General features: G+C 40.1%; 4 protein-coding genes across 5 annotated transcripts; 3 read left to right on the forward strand and 1 right to left on the reverse strand.

Moving 5' to 3' along the window:
* Window positions 1-791: 791 nt before the first annotated feature.
* Window positions 792-3,091, reverse strand: LOC148716967 (uncharacterized). The gene is made up of 2 exons (XM_088746121.1): window positions 2,826-3,091; window positions 792-2,511 (listed from the first exon to the last, which is right to left on the reverse strand). The coding sequence occupies exon 2, from the start codon at window positions 2,014-2,016 to the stop codon at window positions 1,006-1,008; it is 1,011 nt and encodes a 336-aa protein (XP_088602247.1). The 5' UTR covers window positions 2,017-2,511; window positions 2,826-3,091; the 3' UTR covers window positions 792-1,005.
* A 259-nt stretch (window positions 3,092-3,350) lies between these two features.
* On the forward strand, window positions 3,351-5,163 carry LOC148716968 (uncharacterized). Its single transcript, XM_088745606.1, has 2 exons — window positions 3,351-3,847; window positions 3,939-5,163. The coding sequence occupies exons 1-2, from the start codon at window positions 3,674-3,676 to the stop codon at window positions 4,698-4,700; spliced, it is 936 nt and encodes a 311-aa protein (XP_088601732.1). The 5' UTR covers window positions 3,351-3,673; the 3' UTR covers window positions 4,701-5,163.
* Window positions 5,164-8,800: 3,637 nt separating this feature from the next.
* On the forward strand, window positions 8,801-20,268 carry LOC111325707 (ATP-binding cassette sub-family C member 4-like). 2 transcript variants are annotated; one of them, XM_088745094.1, is made up of 7 exons: window positions 8,801-9,110; window positions 12,139-12,689; window positions 15,188-15,570; window positions 15,761-17,082; window positions 17,582-18,152; window positions 18,284-18,420; window positions 18,920-20,268. In XM_088745094.1, exons 2-7 carry the CDS (start codon window positions 12,147-12,149, stop codon window positions 19,825-19,827), a joined length of 3,864 nt encoding a protein of 1,287 aa, XP_088601220.1. In that variant the 5' UTR covers window positions 8,801-9,110; window positions 12,139-12,146; the 3' UTR covers window positions 19,828-20,268. The 2 variants fall into 2 exon arrangements, with proteins under 2 accessions (XP_088601220.1, XP_088601221.1); XM_088745095.1 differs by having other exon boundaries at window positions 12,142-12,689.
* Window positions 20,269-20,408: 140 nt separating this feature from the next.
* LOC148716969 (uncharacterized) lies at window positions 20,409-24,917 on the forward strand. The gene is made up of 2 exons (XM_088744652.1): window positions 20,409-22,255; window positions 22,635-24,917. Exons 1-2 carry the CDS (start codon window positions 21,725-21,727, stop codon window positions 22,725-22,727), a joined length of 624 nt encoding a protein of 207 aa, XP_088600778.1. The 5' UTR covers window positions 20,409-21,724; the 3' UTR covers window positions 22,728-24,917.
* Window positions 24,918-25,065: the final 148 nt, after the last annotated feature.

Consider the following 25,065-nt stretch of genomic DNA (forward strand, 5'->3'; position numbering starts at 1 on the left):
CCAATGGGAAGACGGGAACTCCTGGCGTCAATGACAATGCATCAAGATTTTCCCGGGAAAAGTATCGCATAGAAGAAACGTTCTTTTTATCTCGTTTTGTTGAACGTTGACTAATGGACAAAACTGGCAAAGAAAAGACCCGCGGCAAAAAAGAAAAAGCTGGAGAAACTGCTGAAAAGCAAAACAGCTAATCGACAGACAGCTTAAGTAATACCCTTTTCGCTGAAATGAGTTCCCCCGGGAGGTTTATTTATGATTTCATACAATTCGAGGCGAGTGGCTATGTTCTGTATCAAGACCGGTACTCGCTTATTGAAAGGAAACTTCGTTTTTAACCTTATTTACGGCAAATATAGATTTGATGGCGACTTATTTGTTTGTAATTTGGATGCCAGCGTGGAGAGGAGTTCCAGGACTAGTTTTTTTCCTTACAAAATGGTGTCATTTTTAACTCGTGAATCCCGCGCATGCGCAAAAGCGAGTTGTAGGTATAATGTGATGAATGGCGCTCGCTCGCTCGCTCGATTGGTCGATTCCTGTAAACTTTTTTCTTTTTTAGGCTTTTGAATGCATTTGATAGTTTTTGACCAGTGATAAACAAACGAAATGGCGACCTTTGTTGCTAAGTATAGTGTTGGGGTGAAAAAGAAGCCAATGATAATCTTTAAAGAGTAAAAAAGTAAATGTTTTTCATTTATGAATTAATTAAAGTTTGCCCAATCTCCGAATACTCTTTTATCTCTTGCAGCGTATATTTCATTTATGGCGTCAATACTTCTATTTTTAAATGTATATATCCAGGAAAATGATTATTTGATAATAAAAATTAACGGTAAAAAACTACGACGTTTCGAAGTCTGCATGACCTCATTATCAAGTAAAATGTTAAAACTGATGTAAAATTGTAGCTCAGAGATTATATACAAATAAAATGTGATAACTTCATTAGAATAATGAGCGTTCATTGTTATTGGTGTTTAGCATGTCAGATCGTGCAGTATATGTTTAAATAAATACTTTTGCACGTATTGAGTCAGACTGCGTGTTTAGCTTTGGTTTTTGTTCGCGAATGAATAGCATTTCGTGAATTAGGCAGTCCATTTTTCCGCGGCATTTCTTGAGAACGGAAAACATTTCCTCTAGGCTAGTGGACGCTACACTGTGGGCTTCTTTCAGATGCTTGCCAATGACAGAGGCTTTATGTTCTTCTATGCGTTGATGAAGATGGCGTGTGGTATAACCGATAGAATCCGCATCGCACGAATCACATTTAAAAGTGTAAACAACGCATTGGTGGTTAATTAAAGCGGGCTTCTCTTCTTGTATCTTGAGCTTTCCCTCGATCTTACGACTCGTGAAAACTGGTTGTAGGTCAGTTCCGATTTTCCGGCCAAGATCTTTCAGCTGATGTCTTACTGTGTCGGCCGATTTTTGGTCTTTAAATGGTAAAGTTATTCTGACAGGTTTTTGTGTAGCCGCGTCAAGTTCAGTTGGGGTTTCGTGACGGCTTTGGATCGTAGAACTCGTGTACCAGGCGATAGCTGAGTTGATGAGTTTCACTGGGTACTTAAGCTTAGTAAACATCCGCTTGAGATGCTGGCATTCCTTCGTAAAAGATTCTTTCGTTGATGACAGGCGGTAAGCTCGGTTCAGCATTGTATTCAGCAGAGATCTTTTGTAACGCTGATCGACATGGCTCTGGTAATGTAAGAGCAGTCCTGTATCAGTTGGTTTATGATATACGCTTGTTGTCAGGTGGCAACCGTTTTTCTCAATCATCATACCGAGGAATGGAAGCTTGTTGTTTTCAGCAATTTCCATTGTGAACTGTATGGCAGGATGGCATTCGTTCAATGTTGAAAGGAAGGCTGTTGCGGCTTGAATATTTGGCATCGTGGCTAATGTGTCGTCGACGTACCTTTTGTAGAAACTTGGTAACTTGTTGTTGCGATCCAGTTGTTCTTCAATGGAGCACAGGAAAACGTTTGCCATAAGGGGTCCCAGGGGCGAGCCCATGGCCACACCGTCCACCTGCTCGTAAAGTTGACCGTCGAACTGAAATAGTTCGACGGTCGAGCTACAATTTTACATCAGTTTTAACATTTTACTTGATAATGAGGTCATGCAGACTTTGAAACGTCGTAGTTTTTTACCGTTAATTTTTATTATCAAATGTATTTCTAAACATTCTCTGATTAAAATGATTATTGTGTCCGAAAAAGAAAAAAAGAAAACAAAGAAAGGAAGTTAAACAAAACGCAAAATCTACTCGAGGACGGCGGATTTGAACCACCTACGTCGCTACCCTGGGATTGTCATCTACCGCCTGCTTTTTACCCTAAGGTCTTTTGGTAATTTCAACCGCGGGCTCAAATGACTCGAGTCGCTGCTCGCCGATAGTCCGATATTGAAGTGTCGCCCACGGCCAACTGCTCGTAAAGTGACTTGTTTGAGGCTTGTTTGGTTTTCCCGGAGCTGTATCGACGTTGGAAAGTTGTTCACAAGTGGGAACTACATTGAAAGAAGTTCACGCATAAGTTCAATCAATCGATATGCTGTTTTTTCAATAGTGTAACTCGCACTGTATATGCGTATGTTATTAGCGCACTGTTAAGTTTGTATGTTTCCAGATACCTTGAATTAAGGATTTTTTTTCTTAAAAATGCGTCCTGGAGTGAGGAACAGGAAGCACAGGTGGCCCAAGCTCTGTCACAGGTTCTTTCACAGTGAATAATTAAAGAGTTTGTATAGTGGTTCAGTTGGACTTGCTTTTGAGTTCCGTAAATGTAAAGTTGTGTGAAATAATCAAAGAAATAAAGTCTTACCTTCGTAGAGAGTAGTCTGTGTTGTTCTCCTCGCGATTTGAGGCCGTTTTGATGTGTTTTAGCTTGACGCCCTAAATTATCGTGCATAAAATACGGGAAGGTCGGAAACTTCTGTTGACACATGCTCGCCAAAATCGCTCGAAAACAACACTTAAATACTTTCCCTCGAATCAAAACTCGGCAGCACGAAAGCCAAATAGTTGCCCTCTAAGTTCACCGAAAAAAATCCCACTAAAGTCGGTTTGTCGAGCAACCAATCCAGCGAGAATTTCAAATGAACAGCCGTTCGGAATTCTTCTAATGCGTGGAAGGAACTTCTTGTGCAGCTGAGAGACCGTTAATGCGCGGTCAACCTGGACCCTAGTCGAATCTCTCTCTCAACGGGTCCTCCCCATAGTCTTCTAACACCAACTCTTCACACATACTAAGGTACCCCGGTTAAACTCATCGACTTGACTAGATCGTCGATACTGTCCATCTTCACTGTTTTCCATGGATTTTTACAAATATCCTCTTTACCAAATATCCTCTTAACATAAATCTAGTTGGAAGAGGAACCTTTCTATATAGAATGAATACTTGCTAAAAGCAAGGATTTGAGATATTTATTCAATAGTGGAAACACCCTTAAAACGAGAATTCAGAGTCATAATTCTTAAAACAAGGGATGTAAATCTTATTTTTAATGGTGGTATTCTTAAACTGAGGAACTTTCATTGGAGAGTATAAAATTCTTAAAAGCAGAAATCTCGATCCTTACGTTTCAAGGAATAGAGTACCGAGGTGTGACGTCACGTTACCATGGAAGCACTTTTTGCTGGTTCTAAACAAACCAGCGTGGATTCAAGATGGCGGCTATTTCGATAAGTTCACTCCCTTCATTTTTCTCTGATGAGCCCTCAAGGATTCAACGTGGCGAAAATCATTACAAATCGGGTGATATTGAGTCTTGTTATTATTCGGACGGAATTATTCGAGGGTCTGTGCAAGCTAGCATGAAGAACAAGTCCTATAAAGTCGCAGTGAGTAAAACTTTAGCGAACACGACGCTTAATTCAAATTAATTCTTCAGATTTTTAGATTTGTTATTTATTTGACTTTTTTTTTAAATAGATCAACCTTCATGGCAGTGAAATATCATCAACGCAGTGTAATTGTCCTCGTGGAGAGTATAAATGTAGCCATGCTGCGGCTCTTGCAATTTATTACATCCATGATATAAGCAGGACGGACGTCCAAAGTGAGTGGAAAAAGCAAAAAGCTCCAGACAAAACTATGCCAGTAGAAGAAATATATCCATCCTCGAAAGAGTATATTTGCTTAAAAAGAGAAGTAACAGATGAAGATGGTGCTTGGCTATATGGAGAGCTTAAGAGATACGGTAATTTTACTGGTACTTTATGGATTCTTTCACCCGAACCCGAAGTCAACAATCAATTGCCAATACTCACTGTGGAAAGTATTGTTACTTCAAAGGAGTTTATAAACTATGAAGGAGATAAGAAAGCCTTTTTGGTTGAAAGATTAAAGATCGATGAATATCAACACAAAACTGTCCACGAGAGGACAATTGGTCAACGTGACAATCCCACGTGGCATATGCTTCGAAAGGGAAGACTTACAGCAAGTAATTTTGGCCCAGTTCTCAATTGCAAACGGATTACCCCTTCCCTGATAAAGAGAGTCCTTGGGCAGTATGACCTTTCAAGGGTTCAGTCAATTAACTGGGGTGTTGTGAATGAAAATGAGGCCAAGAGGGCATTGCAGGAACTTACAGAACTCCCAGTGGAAGATACTAGTCTATGGCTACAAATGGAAGGAATGTTGGGAGCCTACCCTGATGGTCTTATTGGAAGAATGGCCTTCTTGAAATAAAATGCCCGTTTACCCGTGAAGATAATACAAAAGCAGAAGCTGTTGCCTCTGACAACTTCTATATCACAAAGAATGAGAAAGGATTATATGAACTAAACAAAGAGCATTCATATTGGCACCAAGTTCAAGGTCAATTGCACCTGACTGAAAGAAATCTTTGCTTTTTTTTGTCTGGCATTTATGTTCTGTTTTTCTCTCGAGATGGTACAGTGATTAGGCAATCTTCCCACAGTCGTTTATGGAGTACATGTGTAAATGTTAAAATAATGTTGCTGATAGTAGCAGTGCAGTAAATGGTTTGAATCCGGGGGTAACATGTGAAGGTGTAGTCTGATCGTCCGGGTGAGTGTAGTCCTGAGAAGGACTGTTGTCGGTGGCAGTGACTGACGTTTCGACAACCTGTGCGGAAGTCATCATCAGAGTCAAGTGAATGATTGTTGTCAGTAGAATGTTCTTATTCCAGTTCGTTTTATTCTCAACGGGACTATTCTCAACGGGAATGTTCTTATTCCACGAACTGGAATAAGAACATTCTACTGACAACAATCATTCACTTGACTCTGATGATGACTTCCGCACAGGTTGTCGAAACGTCAGTCACTGCCACCGACAACAGTCCTTCTCAGGACTACACTCACCCGGACGATCAGACTACACCTTCACAGATAGTAGCAGTGCCGCAATAGAACAATTGTGCAAGGTGCAAGTTTGTATAGTTCTGTCTTACTTTCATTAACGTTATGAATATCTGGTCTTCCAGCAATACCATGTCCACCTTCCAACCGTAAAAATAATTGACGTCATTAATAAAACGCTTGACATAGCTCACCACTACAGAGAATATTTGCTTGTTGGGCAGTCCTGTTTCCATGCATATTACATCGTCCTTTAGAGTAAGCACAAAGTATTGATAATGTTCTCTACGCCTTAGTGTACTAAATTCTTCTCTCAGCTTCTCTATTTCAGACTTTAATATCAAATTCTCGGCATTTGTTGCTAGCACTTCTTGTGCACTCGGTTCAATTGCTGCCCCGTTTTGCAACGAAGAGTCGTCAACACTTTCATTGAACTTTTCCACGAACTCGGTCACAACTACCAAATCGTCCTGATCGTCTAACTTTGATTTCTTTTTCTTGTTAGAAATCTTGGGAGTTCTAGTTTCAGTATTTGGAAATAATTTATCTGAATTTCTCTTAAATATTTCAGGGCCATTTGCTTTCAAACCTGCGCGAAAGTGACAGCTACATACTCGTGAGTTTCGACTCGGATTTCAATCTTGTCTCCTGCGATAAAGCATCGAAAATAACTTGATCAGATAAGAAAACATATAACTAACCACATTGTTTTGTGGATTAGATGAATAATTGATGGAGAATAAAGTAATATCCATGTTTAATAAGTCAAAGGTTATCACTGTTGTTGACCTTGTTCACGCTACCTACACCCTCAACCGAACACGAAGTTATGCTTACCTTAGCAGTTTTTTCCACCAGTTAAATTCACTACTACCTTCGCTGGGAAACCTAAAATACTTGCATGTCTCTCTTTCGGACTGATGATTGCATTCGGGCGCGAAACACTGAGCCATTTTACTCAAGGTTACAACAGAACACAAGCACAGGCGCCATCTTAAAAGTTTGTTCAGAACCAGCGAAAATTGCTCCCATGGTAACGTGACGTCATGGCTTCGGTACTCTTTTGACTCTCAAAATAAGGAAAAAATCCTTGTTTTGAGTATCCACTGACTTACAATAAGAATTCCGAAAAACAAAAACTTTAGAGTGGTGTGAACATCCTTGTGCTTGTTTTCATCCTCGTGCTAATAATTATCTGATAAGTGCGAGACAGGCTTCAAGCGCTCTACTCAGTTGCAACACAAGCATAGGCATAAACGTAACCAGCTAATGCACAAGTGCATGGGCACAGCTACAACATAAACATGAGCACACTTGCTCAGTCGATGTTATGTTAAATAGGGACATGGTTGGTATAAGCAGTATAGTGCTTGCTGATTGCCTCGCTGAAAGTCTTTCGCTTATGTCAATCCTTACGCTTATGCCAACCAAGTCTTAACTAGAGAGTATAAGCTTAAAAAGAAGGCAACGTTTTGATAATCATATGCATTTATGCTTATCCGTACGTTCCATCCAGCGCATAAGCCTTTACAGGCCCATCACTTGCATCGCAAGCCGTATTTACATGCTTGCAGTATTTACACGCTTGCATCGCAAGTAAATACTGAGCTCAATATTGGAACAATAGTTTTATGATAAACAAAGCAGCACCCTTTTGAACTTCCGATTCATTCCACAAACCTTCAGTAAAATCTAGAACATCGATTGTCTTGCACTAAATCCTAATCAGGCCATATTTTCTGTCTTTGAGGCCTAATTTAGTTTCACATCATATTCCTCATGATGCTCATTTAGCAGTCTCACGATTCATACCCTAGTATGGAAATCAAACACCCATTTCTATTGACCACACAAATTACATTGGCTTATCCAATTCACGAGTTGGCTCACAGAGCCTTTGATTCTCCTCTTTGAGCCTGTTTTGTTCTTTTTCTTCGCGCAGGGAGTCCTCTATAATTTTGATTTCTGTTTTTTATCCATGAAATAAGATATTCCACTAGCAGAGAACCTTCACATGTGAACTTTGTCATGTGCACGATGTAAACAAAATATGCAAATAACAACAAATTGTCGCAAATATTCCCCCAGGGGGTTTGTACATTTACGAGATCATGACACACTCCTGATTTATTAACTATTACTGAAAATACGTTTTCCTAAATAAGTCGGACACTTTTTGCAAAAAAATTGAAAATTTTGTAACAACGAATTTTCTGTTTTTGTAGTAGCGTTCGCACTTGAGACGTGCGAATTATTTGGGTAACGACAAATGTCAAGCAATCGAAAACGATACTGAGATTTCGTGACGGGGCGTTTTCTTTTATGTCGTCTCTGGTCAAGGACTAATCGCAAAGCAAAATGCGTCCGCGAAATGTTTTCATCGCCCTTCTTTGCTGTTTGCTTGCCATGCAAAACCTGATTGTGGCTTGTCAACAATTACTTTTGGTTTTGTTGGGAAAGATTCGGCTTTTACCAATCATGGAGACTTTAACTCAGTTGCTCAACAAACGTCGACGCCGCCGTCGACCCGTAGAATCCTCGTTTGAAATCGTAACTTCCCTGAAGCCTTTTTCCGTTGACATTTGAGAATGGGGAGAGAGTCATTCGATAACTTACTAACGCGACATTCAATTACGAAATATGATGACCAGTTGAAGGGTATCTGTCAAGGGAAAATTAATAGATTTTCTCGCCCGACAAAAAAATTGTAGGCCCCCAAAAGTAGTTGACGGCATCTTTGAAGTTTGGTGGCTCTTGCGAAAATTTTGGTGGGTCAAAAAAATCGTTCGCACTGAGAATTGTTTCGCGTTGACAGATTTTTTTGCAAAACAAACAAAATTACGCGTAGTGCGAACAGGCCCTAAAGCTCCATATATTACAGGAGAGGTGTGCTCATGGAACCATGTAAAATTTACTTTAATAACTGAAATAGTTGACTGTGTTTTAAGCTTCCAAAGAGGATCTTTGATTTTATTTTGAAAATTGTTTAAAAATATGATTCGACCTGACTGACTCCAACGTTCTGAATCGTGCTCAGTATCGTGGCCAATTACCTAGTTTTTCGTAGGGCTTTCAGTTTTTGTATCGAGGATGGTGTAATTTAAGAAAATTATGCTAGAATTGGCAAGCCTATGAACATCTACTTTTTTACCTCTAAGAATTTGTGTTACGTATTTATTCTTCCAGGAATGCTACTAAACACTTATCATGTACCTTCTGAGGATTGTTCATTATTTTGATGCCGCTATAAATATCTAGCCGATGAAGCCTGTCATTCAGTCGTTTCATTCGCAAAATGAATTGTATGAAGAAAGAGTCAGAAGGGAAAGATTACCGTATAACCCCATACCAATCAAAAACAAAGCCGTAATCCCAAAGGTAATTGATTTGTTGTTTTGCCTCTGCTTTCTTTTTCCCAAGAATTATGTGCATAATAAAGTACGGGATTATACGGAAATCTTGCCGTTGGAAGCTTTAGCGAGACAGTGTGTATCATTCTGTATCAAAGAAAAATGAGTTTTTACGTCTGATGCTAAGTGCTGCCGGCAGTTCTGCGTTCTTAGCGCCTCGGACGTTATCGTGGATAAGCAAAGAAAGTTCGAAAGAGCGCGGATGAGTGCACAAATGACATGCAATGTTGACTGTGGGGAAGAAAGCGTGCCGGATGATTGAGAATTCACATGAATTCCCACAGAAATTCAGATTAGCCACATCTTAGCATTCTGTCCCGTTCCATCAGGAAGGCTTTTTCGAGAGGGAGAAACATCAGTTTAAGGTTTGTACGAATGTATTTTGTACCGCTAGGCTTATTAGTCCATTCGTCCAGTTTAAGAGAGTTTAAATGCTTGTAAGAAACGTTATTTGTTATCTTACTGACACCAGTCATCATCTAAAACGCTAAGTGATGAACAAGTATTTCATTTCGGCAGAGAGTGTATCACTTAAAGTTTGTGAGATAAATTATTGATCGGCATTAAACTTCAACACACCGTCCAAATAATTTTTAAACCACTCAATGGCATAAAGTATTCACGAAATTTCAATATTCCGCTGCTCGGAAGGAAAGTGACACACTCCGTTGATTTTCAAAGTTAAGCGAAACTGTTAAATTAATCTCCGCTGCTAGATCTGCCCATAGTTAATCGAGGGGGGTTAGGGTTAGTCCCCTCGATTAACTATGATCTGCCGGAAAAGCTGACTTTTTGAGTTAAAACGTTGATGATCGAAGAAAATAATGTACCATAATAGAATGCTACGTGTTCCTGAATGCGACTGCTCAGCCACAGGGAGTACCTTAAAACAATGACTGCCTTGAAGTACTCTGAATAATGGATTTGAGAAAACCTCATTCAATTTAACTAATAGAACTGATGATCTAACAATTTTTTCGCTTCCGGATTAGCGATTTGCCTCGAATTTTGAAACCTACACAATAATAGAAGGTATTATCACAAATCGAGAGATCTAGAAGCATTTCAAATCTAAAGACATGAAAATAATGACTTGTAATCATCACGTTCCGATTCGGTGGTTTCCCATGACTGCCAAAACTTTGGGGCTGCTAAAGAATCCTGAAGATTATCGTGCTCCGCATTTTCTTACAACTTGATGAAGTATTGAAAGTTTATACAAAGAAGTGCTTTACCTATAGACAGCCACCGCACGTGTAGTTTACTTACTTTATTGGACGAACATCCTTCGCACAAAGTTAATCAAATTCTCTAGGAGGCCTGACGAGGGATCATAGACCAGAACGAGTTAAAAGTGGCACGATATCAAGGAGGATAAATACTGGGTAGAGTTTCTTAAATTCCCCTGGCATCTTGGCACAGACATCAACCCTGAAAGGCCAAATAGGTTGTTAACGCCAAAAAAAATTATAAATAATTGGCCCAAGTAGTAATTTTCCTGCTCACAGATGAAATATGTAAATCAAAGTGGTGAGCAAGATCTTGCTGAAAACTTGCATAACATAAGTTTCAGCTTAACGCAAGGTAGTAAAACCTAGGGTGCCAAATGTTATAGTGCAGAGTCAAATAGTGAAACATGCATGACATTAAATAGTTTTCGTGAGGGCTATGTAGAAAGTTGTAGCGTTACAGCAAAGGATTTGCGCCGAATTCTAGCGGCCCTTATCGATTGTGCTGATAATAGTAGCATATTATGCTACTAGCAGTGCCCCGACTTTTTTTTCCAGATTATGCTCAAAATTATGCTCGATTGTGGAAATCATGCTACTTTTTCCTAATGTATGCTTAAAAATAAAAAACACAAAACTAGTAGATCGAATAGCCAAAATTAGATATTTATTGTTAATAAAGCATCATGTTTTCTATACCGTGAGTTACACACTCGCTCTGATAAAACACAACCAACTACTGCACTTCATTCCAGACTAAAAGTGATGACTTAATGTGTCAAAATGTACGATGTGCGATGATGGGTAGCGTGCTGTCTTGATGACTCTTCTCTCGACTGTGTGCTTCGGTAATGGTCTGTTCTCTCAACTTCGATTTCTTGATCTTTTCTTTTCCATTGGTGTGTGCTTTGGAAGCAGAATGGGATGACAAAATGCTTTTCTTTGATGAAACAACTTCTCTGCAAGCAGAGTAAAATATCGTGTTGCTTTTAATACTTAGATGCTGACCTGGAAACTGATTGATGCAATCATGTAGTGGGACTGTGAGATGCCCCACCCCCCGTGTTCTTTTTGCTAGTGGTTTTTCTTCTTTTTTCGTTCTTCTGATCTCTAGGAATTTGAGCAGGTTCTGCCCTATCAGGCAGCTGTTCTCCTCAGTTCTCAGTTGCTCGACGCCATTTTGTTGCTTGTGAAAGAGGGAACTAGGACGGACGCAATCTTTACTTCCGGTGTGCCCAGTCCTCCAGACGACCAACGACACAGTATTGCGGTAACCTTCTTCCCCTCCCCCAGAAGAATGAAAATAGACTGAGCCGTGGACAAAACTCAAAAATAATTCATCTTAGAGACCAAACAAGTCGTGAATCTGGTAACGTTCCCTTCAAAAAGCTATAAGTATGGCGATTATGCTAGGAGTACTACTTTTAGAAAAAGTGCAAAAATTATACTCATTTTTGCAGATTATGCCAAAACTTATGCTGGCACTATCGATAAGGGCCTGCCGGAATCGCCAAAAATACAAAGGAGAAATGGATGAGTAAACGTTGGATTGGAACAGACAATGAATATGTGTGGTCTCACGTCATTCTCAGTGAATTTTGCACCAGATTTTCCGCATCGACAGTTTATTAATGTCTTCTGCACGTAGTTCTTTTATTTGAAAATTTTCTTACAATTTTCACCTGCGGATCGGCAATTAAACAAGAATATTGTAATTTGCACTGAATTTCGACATAAAATCCTGGGATAAATGGCATAGGCTGCGGAGAGCGTGACAAGCGCTCCTATTTTGAGGCGATGGAAAAAGTGAAGCTCGACTTAACACGTTCCGAATCGGAGATGTCTTTCGTTTGGGAAAAATTTAAGAGTTGTCCATCATCCAGAAAGATCATCTCGTTTTGCATCTTTCGGTCACCCGTATAAAGACTGCAGGATCGATGCAACGGGATGTTGTTTGTATAGCGAGTCAAAATGTATGAAATGATAGACGCGAGGCTCATGTAATATATTTTAACTAAATAATTCGCATAGTATTAAGCAATTGTACCCACATGGATTATGGGCGGTGATAGTGAGCGTTACGCGATAACCAAAACGCCTAATCATAAATATTTGCATCCGCATAAAGTAACACTCTAGTAATCTGTAGCTGATTTGTTTTCAGTAGCAGTGATGCCGCAGGAAAAAGGTTACAGGAAAATCTCCAATGTAGAGAACAAAGAAGAAGTCAAAGAAGTTAGCTTTCTGTCCACTCTTCTCTTTCAATGGATGAACAGTGTTTTCAAGACAGGTAGTGAACGGCCTTTAGATCAGGATGACTTTTTATCATTGTCCGAAGAAAACTCGGCCCGTTCTTCGACCGATAAACTTCAAGAGAGTTGGAACAAGGAGAGAGATAAATGCAAAAAGAAGGGAAAAAGACCCAAGCTTTGGAAAAGCGTGTTGAGGATGATGACTGTCAACGATCTCTTAGTTGTTGTATTCGGGAACGCTTTACATGCAGCTTATCATCTTCTTAGTCCATTGCTTCTTGGATATCTTGTGTCCAAATTAATGTCAGCAACAACAGAAGAAAATTTTCCTCTCTATGTCTGCGCTTTGATATTGTTTTTCAATGCGGTGATTGGAACCCTTGGTATCCATCACATGGGCTACAGGACTGAACTGTATGGGATCCGAGTGAGTAGTGCACTCCGGGGTTTGGTGTACCGCAAGGTAAGGAAAACTCATTAAACCCTTTTCACTTGACATTGACGATTCACTTGATTTTGATAGTTTGTTAAGGCGGTAGACCCTCGCGGGTCAAATTTTGCCTTTTTTTCACCCCAAACAAAGCATTACTATTTTAACTACAGTTTCCAAAAAACAAAAATTATTCAAAAATATCGAAACGCACTCGAGTTAGTTACAGAACGTTTTTTCAAACTGAATTATTTGAGCCGCCAATGTGTGAAAGGCCAATTATGTGTTAGCACAAATGACTCCCGTGATGTTTTGCGCGGCAGAACATCCGGGGTAGTTAGTCGCCTGAACAGTTAAGTCGCCTTACCTTATCCTTTGTAAAATTCCGCCCTCTCATATGAATACCTCGAAAAGTTTTACAAAGGATTTAGATGCAAGGCGAGATCTCGGAAACCGGGCCAGCCCGGTTAACCGGGCTCATACAACGAGGCCCTTAAACCGACAACTGGAGGGAAATTAATTGTAATTATGGTTCATAGAACCAAGTAATGTTTTTTAAGCGACAAACATCGGTGTGTTTATATCGTTGCACTGCTTATTGGACAACTCGATTTCAATGAATCGGGTATAAAATTTAATGACTTTAAAAAACAAAGTCAAGCGCTTTTTCTATTCAAGCGCTTTTTCTAGCCAAGTTATAAAGTTATTTTTGCATTCGTCACAGTTTTTGTGCTTCCTTACTCCGACACTCTTGGAACGTCCATGGCAGTACAAAATTGCTCTACCGTCACTTTGAAGGCTTCCGAAGGGGACACAAGAGAAATTACAAATGTTTTATTGTGAATGAGACTTCATAAATTCTATACTAAATGGATATGTACCATCACTGACCTCTCTGATTTCCCCTTTTTACGTCACCCGGTTCAATATGCTTAATAAATGCTCAGTCTGTGTCTGGTTTTAAAAGTAGATTAAAACCTTTTTTTTTAGAAAAGCCTTTTATAATTAATATTAGCTGTCTTAAGTGTTAATGTTAAAGTTTTTGTAGGGGCTTTTGAACAGTAGGATACTGGCGCGGTATAAATCTTTTATTATTATTATTATTATTATTATTATTATTATTATTGTTATTATTATTATTATTATTATTATTATAAAGGCCTACGCAGAGGCCGAAAATGCGAATTCTACATTTTCAGGGCCAACTTGTTTCTGCTGCAAATCAAATCAAACGAAATGAAGTTTCGTTGCTTTTCAAGTAAGAAAGCCGCTTAAAATTGCGAAACATGATGTTTTTGTCGATAGTCTCCTGGGACTCAGCGCCTGTGTTTCTATTGGTGGTCGGCATTTCGAGTTTTTCAAAGTGTTCACATAACTTGTGGTCAACTAAAGGCATGAAATGTTGGAAAAACTTTGAAAACTTCCTTTTTACGGGAGTGTGTCTTCTTTGGACAAAATAAATAGGGTATGCCCTTTACGGATTGACTTGAAATTTGGTCCGATGGCTCCCAAGATACCAATCTAAAAAACCGTGTAAGGCTTTTCCGTTTTTCGAAATTGATCTCACAATGGTCTCTGACGTAATGCGTAACGGTAAAATTTTGATATCCAAACTTGACAGAAAGATTGCAAAGCAACCGATAGGAGTATCGAAAAAGCCCCACATGGTATTGGAGACCAACCCCTTAAGACTGAACTTGAAATTCTGCAGAAGTTTCACTTGTGCGGATAGATTTGATACCCGATTAATTCGCTCAAAGAGACATCTTCCTTTTTGACTTGCTGCGTCTTAGTCGGCGTACGATTAGATCAAGCTAAAACAAAAAACATTTTTGCTGGACAGTGTATTTAGTAACCTTTTCATTGATGTATAGTTTATGGTGGTTATGCTTTAAATAGCGCGGTAACAATCTTTTTCGCGAAGGGAACCCGCAAAGGTCTACCGTATCCTTAATCGCCAAATATTATACTGACACCTCTTAACGAAAGATAACAAACCAACGAAGATCTTGAGTCATTGTCGACGCATCAAAGGCGATGTAAATGTAAGTGAGGCCGAGAATCAGAATAGACCATTTTAGCTTCAAAGGTCACAGACTGGTCACGGGTTATGAAATGGGTAATTAACAGTCGCGAAGTGTAGAGAAAGGTTTCTTTCGTTGTTTCAGTAACCGCCACAATGTTTCCATAAGTATGGAGGTTTTTTTTTTCGAGAATACCCTGAGGATCTTAAGCTTCAGGGGTTTAGTATCCATGCTATATTTCTTCAACTTCTAACCGCACGAATTTGTATTTCAATCTGCATGAGTAAATGGTCATAAACTTAGAAAAATAATTTGTATCGTCTCGATTTCCCAATTTCATGGCCGTTTTCAGTTTCTTCCCAAACGAATATGGACTTTTAGAATAAAATATGATCAAATCAAGACTTAGAGCAACTTCGTTTTTGTATCTTACCCCTGGTTATATTTTATAAACAGCGAGTCTTGTGCTAATAATATTCGTGTTTTAAAGACAATTATTTTTTGCAGACGCTATTAGTCAGCAAGGAAAAGCTGCTCAATTTCACAACCGGGCGTGTGTTTGGCTTGATATCCAATGATGTTAAAAGAATGGAGGAGGAAACTGCCCTATTCTTCCTGAGATTTCCTTTCTTTGTTCTTGAAAATGTACTGGTAGTGATTGTTCTTGGTTACTTGATTGGCTGGCAGGCTGTCTTGGCGGCCATCTTTCTTTGCTTTACAGTGCCATACTTGGCCGGCTTATCCTATTGTAGTGCTGCAGTGCGTCTGCGTATAGCGGCCGCGTCCGATCAACGCATTTCCCTGATGAGTCAGGTGGTTGCTGGGATACGTGCCATAAAAGCGCATGCGTGGGAGGATGAATACCGGGAAAGGATAAGAGATACCCGAAGGTAAGGGCAAGGCAAGGTGTTTCGAGCCTTCTACCTTTTCTTCAGGAACGAGTCCTGCTAGTACTCTTAGTTGTCACCTAAAGCTGTCAGCTCTACACTTAAATTTTTGACAGTGCGCTAACAAATTTGCAATCGGTAGAACAAGCACACCCGAAATCTTAAATGATCTTGTAAATAATTATAATTTCAGGCTTGAAATTAGTGCCATTCATAAGAAGAACATCCTTCAGTCAACTGTTGATGGCTTGATGTGCAGTGTATCGGCGATGGCAACCCTGGTGTCAGTCTTCACTATGGTGCTGACTGGTCAGGCTCTTAACCCTGTTAACATTTTCGTGCTCCTTTCTTATGTCAGTGTTCTGAGAAGAAACATCAACGTTGGACTGGCTAATACCTTTTTTTTAGTGTACGAAGCCTACGTTTCGCTGAATAGGATTGAAGACTTTCTTCTCTTAGAAACACTGCCCCAAAGTTCCAGTGAAGTGCGAGAAGAGAGCAGGGGTGACCCAAAGATTAGTTTGGTTAAACCGGAGAAAAAAGATCAGGATTTCATTGGCACCGAATCCAAAGATTTTATCGGAACGCTATCTCTGCGTGTGTTAAATTTAACATACAAGGGAACTGATCGCGAACATGAATATATTCTTCAGGACATCGAGTTTGTGACTGCTTCAAAGAGTTTAACATTGATAACGGGGCCAGTGGGTAGCGGCAAATCCACTCTTCTTGCGACTATCGCTGGAGAAATCACACCTACGAGTGGAACTGTAACCAGCCAAGGTATGATCATTTATTTGCCTCAAAATGCCTGGATTTTTTCTGGAACCATAAGAGATAACGTTTTATTCGGTTTGCCATACGAAGAACCCAAGTACGCTCGAACAGTCGAGGCCTGCGCTCTTAGAGAAGATATTCAACGGTTTCCCGACGGTGACCAAACAATTGTTGGAGAACGTGGTGAAGTTCTGAGTGGAGGACAGCAGGCGAGAGTGAGTTTAGCTCGTGCAGTCTACGCTGATGGAGATATCTATTTATTGGATGATCCGCTCAGTGCTGTTGACTTTAAAGTCGGGCAACACATCTTTGACAAATGCATCAAAGGCATGCTAAGTGTCAAAACCCGTCTGTTAGTTTCTCACCAAGAACAGCACATGAAGGATGCCGATGAAGTGATTGTGATGTATAAGGGGAGCGTGCTGGAAAAGGGACGTTTCACTGAACTACAAGAAAAGGGCATCCTAGGTTCAACCTTTGAGCCGCTCTCTAAAACATCTCTGAATGATGATGCTGGTTTGAACGAATCCGCTGGCTGGGGAATTGGTGAGACATACGAGGAAGCTGATAAATGTGTGAAAATAAAGCCTCTTCTCAGGGAAGGGAAGAGTCTTGAGATTGCACAAGAAGATCGGGTGATTGGAGAAGTTACAGCCAAGCTCTACTGGGACTACTTCAGAAGTGGAGTACATCCTTTGGTGATTATCATGATGATCTGTTTCTGTCTCATCACCCAAGGTAGATCAAACGTCTTGTTTGAGCAAACCTTGAAAGCCACAGTTTTTTAACTGTTTTTTTTTCAAATTTACTATTATTTTGTAGGGCCTCACCGAGTAACACCTTTGGTGATGTGAGCTTCCTGGATAAATAACTTCATTGTTATTATGATGATTATTGTAATTATTGCTGTTATTATTATTATTATTATCATTATTATTATTATTATTATTATTGTTATTGTTATCATTATTATCATAATAGCAGTTGTTGGTGACTTGATGACGATCTCAATGGCTTGAGTCATGAGAATACGGTTTTTTTGGATTAGAAGCAAAGTTGGTCTTTTGTGATCGGATGCATCCTGCTTCGAGGATAAATAACAAATGCATATTCAATCCAAACTGAGTTTGGTCGGGTGCTGGTCAACTCAACAACTTATGAGTATTTTGTGCTCAACTCTACGTATTATGCATGCATAATTATTTTAAACCATATTCTTATTTTACATCTATTTTAGCCACCCTGGTTGCTCCTGACGTGTGGCTACTTTTTCTTACAAAGCTGAACCCAGAGGATCAGAGAGAAAAGACAAATGTAGCTATCTATGGAATGCTTGTTGGTGCCTGCTTTATTTTCGCCATCGTTCGAGCATACGGATTCCTTTTGGTGTCTCTAAGATGTGCTAAGCGTCTTCACGACAAAATGGTTGTGGCTATTTTACAAGCTCCAGTTCTGTTCTTTGATTCTAATCCCGCCGGAGTGATCCTTAATCGCTTTTCCAATGATTTAGGTTGTGTGGACGAGATGTTGCCAAAAACATTTTTGTTTGCAATTGAAATGCTTTTACTTATGCTTGCTGCAGTACTGATACCAGTTGCTACAAATCCTTGGCTTCTCTTTGTTTTTGTTCCACTGATCGGGTTGGTCGTGTACATTATCATGTACTACTTGAAGACTTCCAGGGAACTGAAGCGGTTGGAGTCAATATCTCGCAGCCCAGTCTTCTCTCACTTTTCAGAGACTCTGATAGGACTGGATACGATTCGTAGCAGGGGAAGACAGAGTGATTTCATGGATTTATTTTGTAGGTATGTTACATTTAGATCCACCGCAATGATGATACCTTTGATATGTTACAGAGCATGTAGAAATGTGTTCTATTGCAGTATAATCTGCCACTGATGGAGGCTAAGTATCTACCTGCTGTTTCTACCTGCAGATATCAAGATGTCCATAATCAGTCATACATTATGATGAATGCCAGTGGCAGGTGGCTTGGGGTACGGCTGGATCTTGTTGCTGCCCTGTTAATTGGCGCAGTGGCCCTAGCGGCCGTTTTGGTGGCTCAAGATGCCGGTAATAATTTTTTTTTTGCACATAACCCATGATTAACTTTGCGAACTGATATAATATAATTTCTCAGCAGCATTCTTGGGAGACTAAATAAGTAACACAAAAGTATCAACGAATCCTGACAAAATGCAGGCTGTTGCCTACGCTGGACTAGCTACCTTTTCTAGCTGTTTGATGCAATGAAACCGGGAATGATTATGGTACAGAAAGCTCATGATGCAGACCTCAACCAAGAAAGAATTCTGTTACTTTTCGTTTCAATTTTTTTTTACAAAGGTAAAGACTGTAAACCGCCTCATTAGCGATCATTCCACGTGCTGATAGCCAATCATGATCGAAATCATTTGTGCTGTAGTTTTTATCAAGAGGCAAATTATTGATGCTCTCAAAACAGGAACTATCTTTGACGGTCGAAAGTCATATCTTTGGCCATGTTTATACTTCTGGTCTTGTGCATCTCCCCAAACGATGGAAAATGATGCTTGAAATGTTTTCTTTTCAGCTGTTGCTGGACTATCACTCGTTTATATCATTCAATCCGTGGCCGTAGTTCAATATGCTGTCAGAAAAGTTTCAGATGTGGAGAATTACATGACGTCAGTTGAACGAGTCAACACCTACACGAAGCTCGACTCTGAGCCTGGATACAAAGTGGAACGACTTCCCCCCGCACAATGGCCAAATGAAGGAGGTATCACATTCACAGATGTGTCACTGACGTATTACCCTGGGGGACCTCGAGTACTGAGGGAGATAAATCTTGGAATCAAGGGGAGAGCGAAAATCGGTGTTGCTGGTCGCACGGGAGCAGGGAAGTCATCCTTTGTGGCAGCACTCATGCGCATGCCTGATGCTGACGGTGAAATTAAGATTGACAATATTCCAATAAAAGAGATAAACATCAAAGCAGCCCGGCGATGCATCTCCGTGCTTGGCCAAAATCCTGTTCTTGTGAGTGGGTCACTGAGAAGAAATCTAGATGTGTTGGGTCAATATGAAGATGTTGACCTATGGCGTGTTTTAGAAGACGTGCAGCTGAAGTATTTGGTAGAAGGGCTGGATGGACAGCTTGAGTACAAATTGCTGGAACATGGTGCTAATATCAGTGTAGGAGAGCAGCAGTTGATTTGCTTGGCTCGTGTGTTGTTGCATCGAAGCAGGATCATCATATTAGACGAACCTACAGCACATGTGGATCCAGAAACAGAACAAACCATCTGGAAAGTAGTGCGTGATAAACTGAAGGACTCTACAGTGATCACTGTAGCCCACCGTTTGAACACCATTAAGGACTGTGAAATGATTTTGGTTTTGAAAGATGGAGAGGTTTACGGATCTAACAAATTGGACTCGTTGATAAATAAGAAAGGTAACAACTTGGGCGAATTGGCTCCAATCTCAAAAAATTAAAAAATGTGTGTGTCTGCACTTCCAAGAGGAAAAACTACATATTTTGATCATTTTGGGTGAATTCTCCATTACAGCTGGAGTTTTTATTGCAAAGGAAACCTCTAGAAACTAAATGTTAAACACAGTTTAGTGTTCCAACCTGGCGGCGATTCTGTTAATGGCTGAATTATTCAAGCGGATGAAACTAAAACGGAAAGCTGCAAACACAACAGTTTGAAAATAAAGTGGAGAAAGAAAGGAAACAATTCAACGAATATCACTGAAATTAGTTGGTGGGTCACTGCACTGGATGCGACTTTGAACTGTGATTTACAATCGAATTTCTTGCCTCCAACGAAGGAAACGAAACTACCTGAGAAACTATCAGTAAAAAACTGAAAACGATCGATTTTATCTTCAAATATCAATACTGATAAATAATACAACATTTTTGCACCGATACATTCCACGCGGGCGATAAAAAACTAAAACAACACTCTTAAGGTTACTTTCCACCTTCGTGGGTGTCCTTTGGGAAAAAATTCGTACGCGCGCAATTTTGAAGAAAACCCTAACAAACCATACATCAAAAGAAAGCTTAATACATGCAGTTTACGATAAAAAGTTAATTTGGGGGAATTTTTTATTTAGGGATTATCAGGAGCCGGTAAGGCGTGAAACGACTTAGGGTCCTTCTATTGAATTTATCGGGTATTGGATCTCGCTGCACGTGCAAAATGGCTACTCATTCTGATTCACAAGGCATCAATCAACAAAAGTGTGTCAGGCTTTTCCAATATTCTGATTGGGTGGTCTAGATATCCGCATCTAAAGTTAGAGTAGCGTCAAGCGGCGTGCGCACTCGGATTGCGTTGCATCATGGTCGTAAAACAAAAATTGAGTCATTTGCATCATGACGCGGTAGAGTGAACTTCTTTGGTGGTAGCGAGATAGCGTGAATATACGTGCATTGTAATGGGGATTTACTGTTTGTTGCCGTTCCTTCGAAAGTTAAAACGTTTGACGGGCCTGCGCGACTTCCGTCATTCCTCCGAGACGAATTTGTTCTTAGGAGGCAACTGACGTTCTTAAGAAAGATTCGAAACTGCAATCTGCCTAAGAATCTCGACACAAATGGCAACAGTTACACTCACAACCGATGGCGGGATGAATAATTTCAAAGACAGAAATTATATTCCTCAACGCGAGTTATTTAACAGAGAATTGACCCTTGACATGGAAACGCATATTAAAGAGACAGAGACCTTGTAATACTCAAGTTTTTTCCACCGAGCGTAAACACTGGATTTGTAAAAGGAGAAGCCCCACGTCTCCTAAGCACGAATTTTTCTCGCTCCACGTTTTGTAAAAACGTACAGAGTTTCAAAATACCCTTGAAGAATAGAAGAAACCGACAGAGCTGAATAACGTGCATGCATGCGCTAGACTTTGCAGCAGAAACACGGATTTTGAGTCGTTCGCATGAATGATTTCCTATTCTGTTGCTTCAAGGTGTCGTTTTCCTTGCCGCTTTTCTTTTACAGAACAACCTCCAAAGACTTGGTATTACCCCTGAAAAGTTTCAAAAATTAATTTTCTCCTTAAAACCTCTGGAAGTAGGAAAACGCCTTCGACGAAAACAGAGTTCCTCGGTTTTAAAAGTCAGCCCTTACTATTTTCCGCTAATTTCGCTAAATTTTAGACCTAGGACACTTGAGCCCGCGTTGTTGACGCGAGCTCAAGTGAATAATGAAATGCTGACGTAGCATTTCATTATTCAGCTCTGTCGAAGAAACCTAGATGAAGGTTTTGAGAAACGTATCTCTGGAGTTATATCTGCGGGAGAGAGGTATACCTTAAAAAGAAAAAGAAAATAGCGCGCGTACAGAAGAAAATATTGCATAAACATTGCATAAACATGGGCATCGACATCGCCTCGTGGAGAATTTGCATTGGTTTCTTCCTTCCTAGTATCCTACAACCGCTTATCTCTAACAACATTTCATCAGCTAAAGCCACCAAGGATCCATCATACCGACATCTTTTACTTTTACCTTCATTTGTGTTACTGGTCTTGTCTCTCACTATCTGCATGGATATTGAATCTAACCCTGGTCCTTTTCCTACCGCTACGGCAGGACATCCGATTACAGCTACAGCTACACCTACCACGTCTACAGGACACCAATATACGCGCCTCTTCAACGCTACTAAAAGAATCCAACTTAAATTTACTCGTTACAAACATCACCTCCTGAACTACACCTTCTACAAAGCCAACAATTATATTCCTAAATCACTTTATCCCAGCTTACCACCACTCCACACGTATAACCAGAAATTTTATCGCAGATGGAGACATATTTCACCTCTTGCTGCCTACCGACATCTCAAGTTACTTATCACCGAATGCAAAAACAAGATCAACATACTCAACAAGGAACTTTCAAATATAATAATATAGATCAATTTCTATAGCGCATTTCCATGTAAATGCTCTAATGCGCTTTACAACACTGTGCGGGGGACTTTTCCAGACTGCCGGCGGCAGTTTACAATTAATAAAGGAGAAATTTTTACAGATGCCCCCTCCCCCCTTCCCAGTAAACAGGCCAGACCACATCACAGTAATCTCGTGATGTGGGTTCTTTAACGTCCCTTGCCGAAATTAACTAATTGATAGGTGCAGGAGACGGGACCTCCGGCTTTACGTCCTATCCGAGAAGACGAAGCAATGTGAGTGAAGCGTCTTGCTTAAGGACACAACGTCAAGCCCCAGCCAGGACTTGAACCCGGGCCATCTGACCTAGAGTCCAGCGCACTGACCACTGGACTACTCACGCCTCACAAACCACATGGAACTCTTACGAGACTCTTGTTCACCGGATATATTCTTGTTTTATTCAGCCAAACTTAATTAACTTGGTTAGAGCGCCGGACTGTTGGTCGAGACTTCGAGTCCCGGCCGGACCAACACTCAAGGTCTTAAAATAACAATAGGACGCCCTATTGTCTCATCCAATAGCCATACCACTGAACGGATATTCCAGTTCGTTGACAACTACCTTCAACCACTAGTTCACAAACTACCATCTTATATCAAAGACACCAATGACTTCCTCAACAAACTGTTTAGCATTGGTAATTTGCCCCTTAGGGTGGCTCGTACTAGTTTCCTCGCGCGGGGAACAGATAACTCTTGCGTCACGCGCGAGAGAAACGTGCGAAAGAAGCGCGAGATTAAAAGATGAAAATTTGAAACAAAGATGGCGGCGCGAGGATTTTTTTCTACATATGTGAGAAGTTTACCTAAGAGCTTGTATTTGATGTGTTGAGCGGCCACTGTGAATGCAGGAGATAGAAACTAAGATAAAGAAGACGATTTTCGGTGAAGTAAAGGTTGCTTCACTTCACATTTAAAAGAAATATTCAACCGATATGAAATCTTGCGACGGCGAAAAAAGAAGAACTCGACTGAAGGAAGATCTACTTGAATTGGAAGAAGACTTTGAAACTTAAACAAAAATAATATGATATAGCTAGAAGTCGTGTGTAGGATTTTTAACATGAGCCCGGGAGGCTGTCTTTGACAGCTGTTTAATGATTTTCTTAGCAGTAAACGTCTGTAAACATCAGATCGTAGGCGCGCGCGCGAGCACACGCAATTGTCAGCGGTAGCTATAACAGATCATGAGCAAATGTTGATCTTATAGAATCCAAATTTTTAAATGCGCGAGAACGCGCGTGGAAATTGCTAAACTCACGAAAGCTATATGCATGAAAACAAGTCCGGTGACCCCTTCTTTTTATTGTTCCAATATGATAATAACGTCGAAAGGAATCATCAGAAATTAAACTAGAAAATTCTACGGAAGGAAATTTGCGATGTCTGAAAATTGCCTTTTTTCTAGATTTTCTGAAATTCCGCTCCGTAGAATTTTTTAAAAATCTTTGTGCATTTTGCTTTTCAAGTGCCAAAAGCAATCACTGAAAAAAATCATGGGGTCACCGGGTTAGTTTTCGAATTATTTAAGCTACAAGCTAAAAAATGCGTCTGAATAAGCCTATAAAAGCGTTGCCATGGAAACTGCTAGTGACGAAATGACACCTATTTTTGGATAACCAATGATTATATAATTTAACCCCGTAAAAGTGTTCAACTGGCCTTGGTCAGTCTTTCTGTTTTATTCTTTCAAAGTTACAAACCATCAAAAAGATGAAAACCAGTAAGAGCCACCTTAACTCTTTACTAGTTACACTTGATGTTTCATCACTCTACACCAATATTCCACATAACAAAGGTATTAATGCTTGTGACCATTTTCTGTGTACCTCCTCCAATACCACTATTCCTATCGTCACACTCTGTGACCTCATTCGTATGACTCTCACCATGAATAATTTTACTTTTCATGATAATCATTACCTCCAAGTTCACGGCACAGCCATGGGTACTAAAATGGCCCCTTCCTTCGCTAACCTTTTCTTGGGTCTTTTCGAAGCTAACGCATTGAAAAATGCCCCATTTCAACCCCACACTTGGTTTAGATACATCGACGATATTTTTATGATCTGGACCGAAGGGGTAGATAACCTGAAAATATTCGTAGATTATCTCAACAATATTCACCCCACCATCAAATTTACCAGCTCACACTCTTCCACTAACGTGACTTTCCTTGACGTTAGTTTCTCTTTAAGCACCGACGGTAATATCTCCACTGACCTCTACACCAAACCCACAGACAAACACATGTATCTATTGCACTCTTCTTGCCATCCATTACTCCATTTATAACTACTTTTAATCCGTCGCTTCCTCACATCTCTAACGTTATCAAAAAGCACTGGCATTTGCTGCTGTCTTCTAACCGCTGCAAAAAAGCTTTTCCTCAGTTGCCAGCTGTTGCCTTCAGACGCTCCCCAAACCCTCGTGACACATTAATTACAGCCAAACTCCCCTCCAATTCTGCCACTTCCCATCCTCAACTCCCCCCGGCTCTTTCCGTTGTGGTAGTAACTGAGCTACTTGTCCCTACATCTCTGACGGACTTACTAACTGTACCTTTTTTTCTACCGGCGAAACACGTACTAAAAAATCTCACTTGACTTGTGACACTATAAACCTTATCTATTTAATTCAATGTAACCGCTGTAACTTACAATACATAGGAGAAACTAAACGACGTTTAAAAGACCGTTTTAATGGACACCGCCGTACCATTGATAAAGCTAACTCTAAATCTAAACCTACTACAG

This window comes from Stylophora pistillata, chromosome 14, assembly GCF_964205215.1.
Source record: "Stylophora pistillata chromosome 14, jaStyPist1.2, whole genome shotgun sequence".
NCBI classification, from domain to species: Eukaryota; Metazoa; Cnidaria; class Anthozoa; order Scleractinia; family Pocilloporidae; genus Stylophora; species Stylophora pistillata.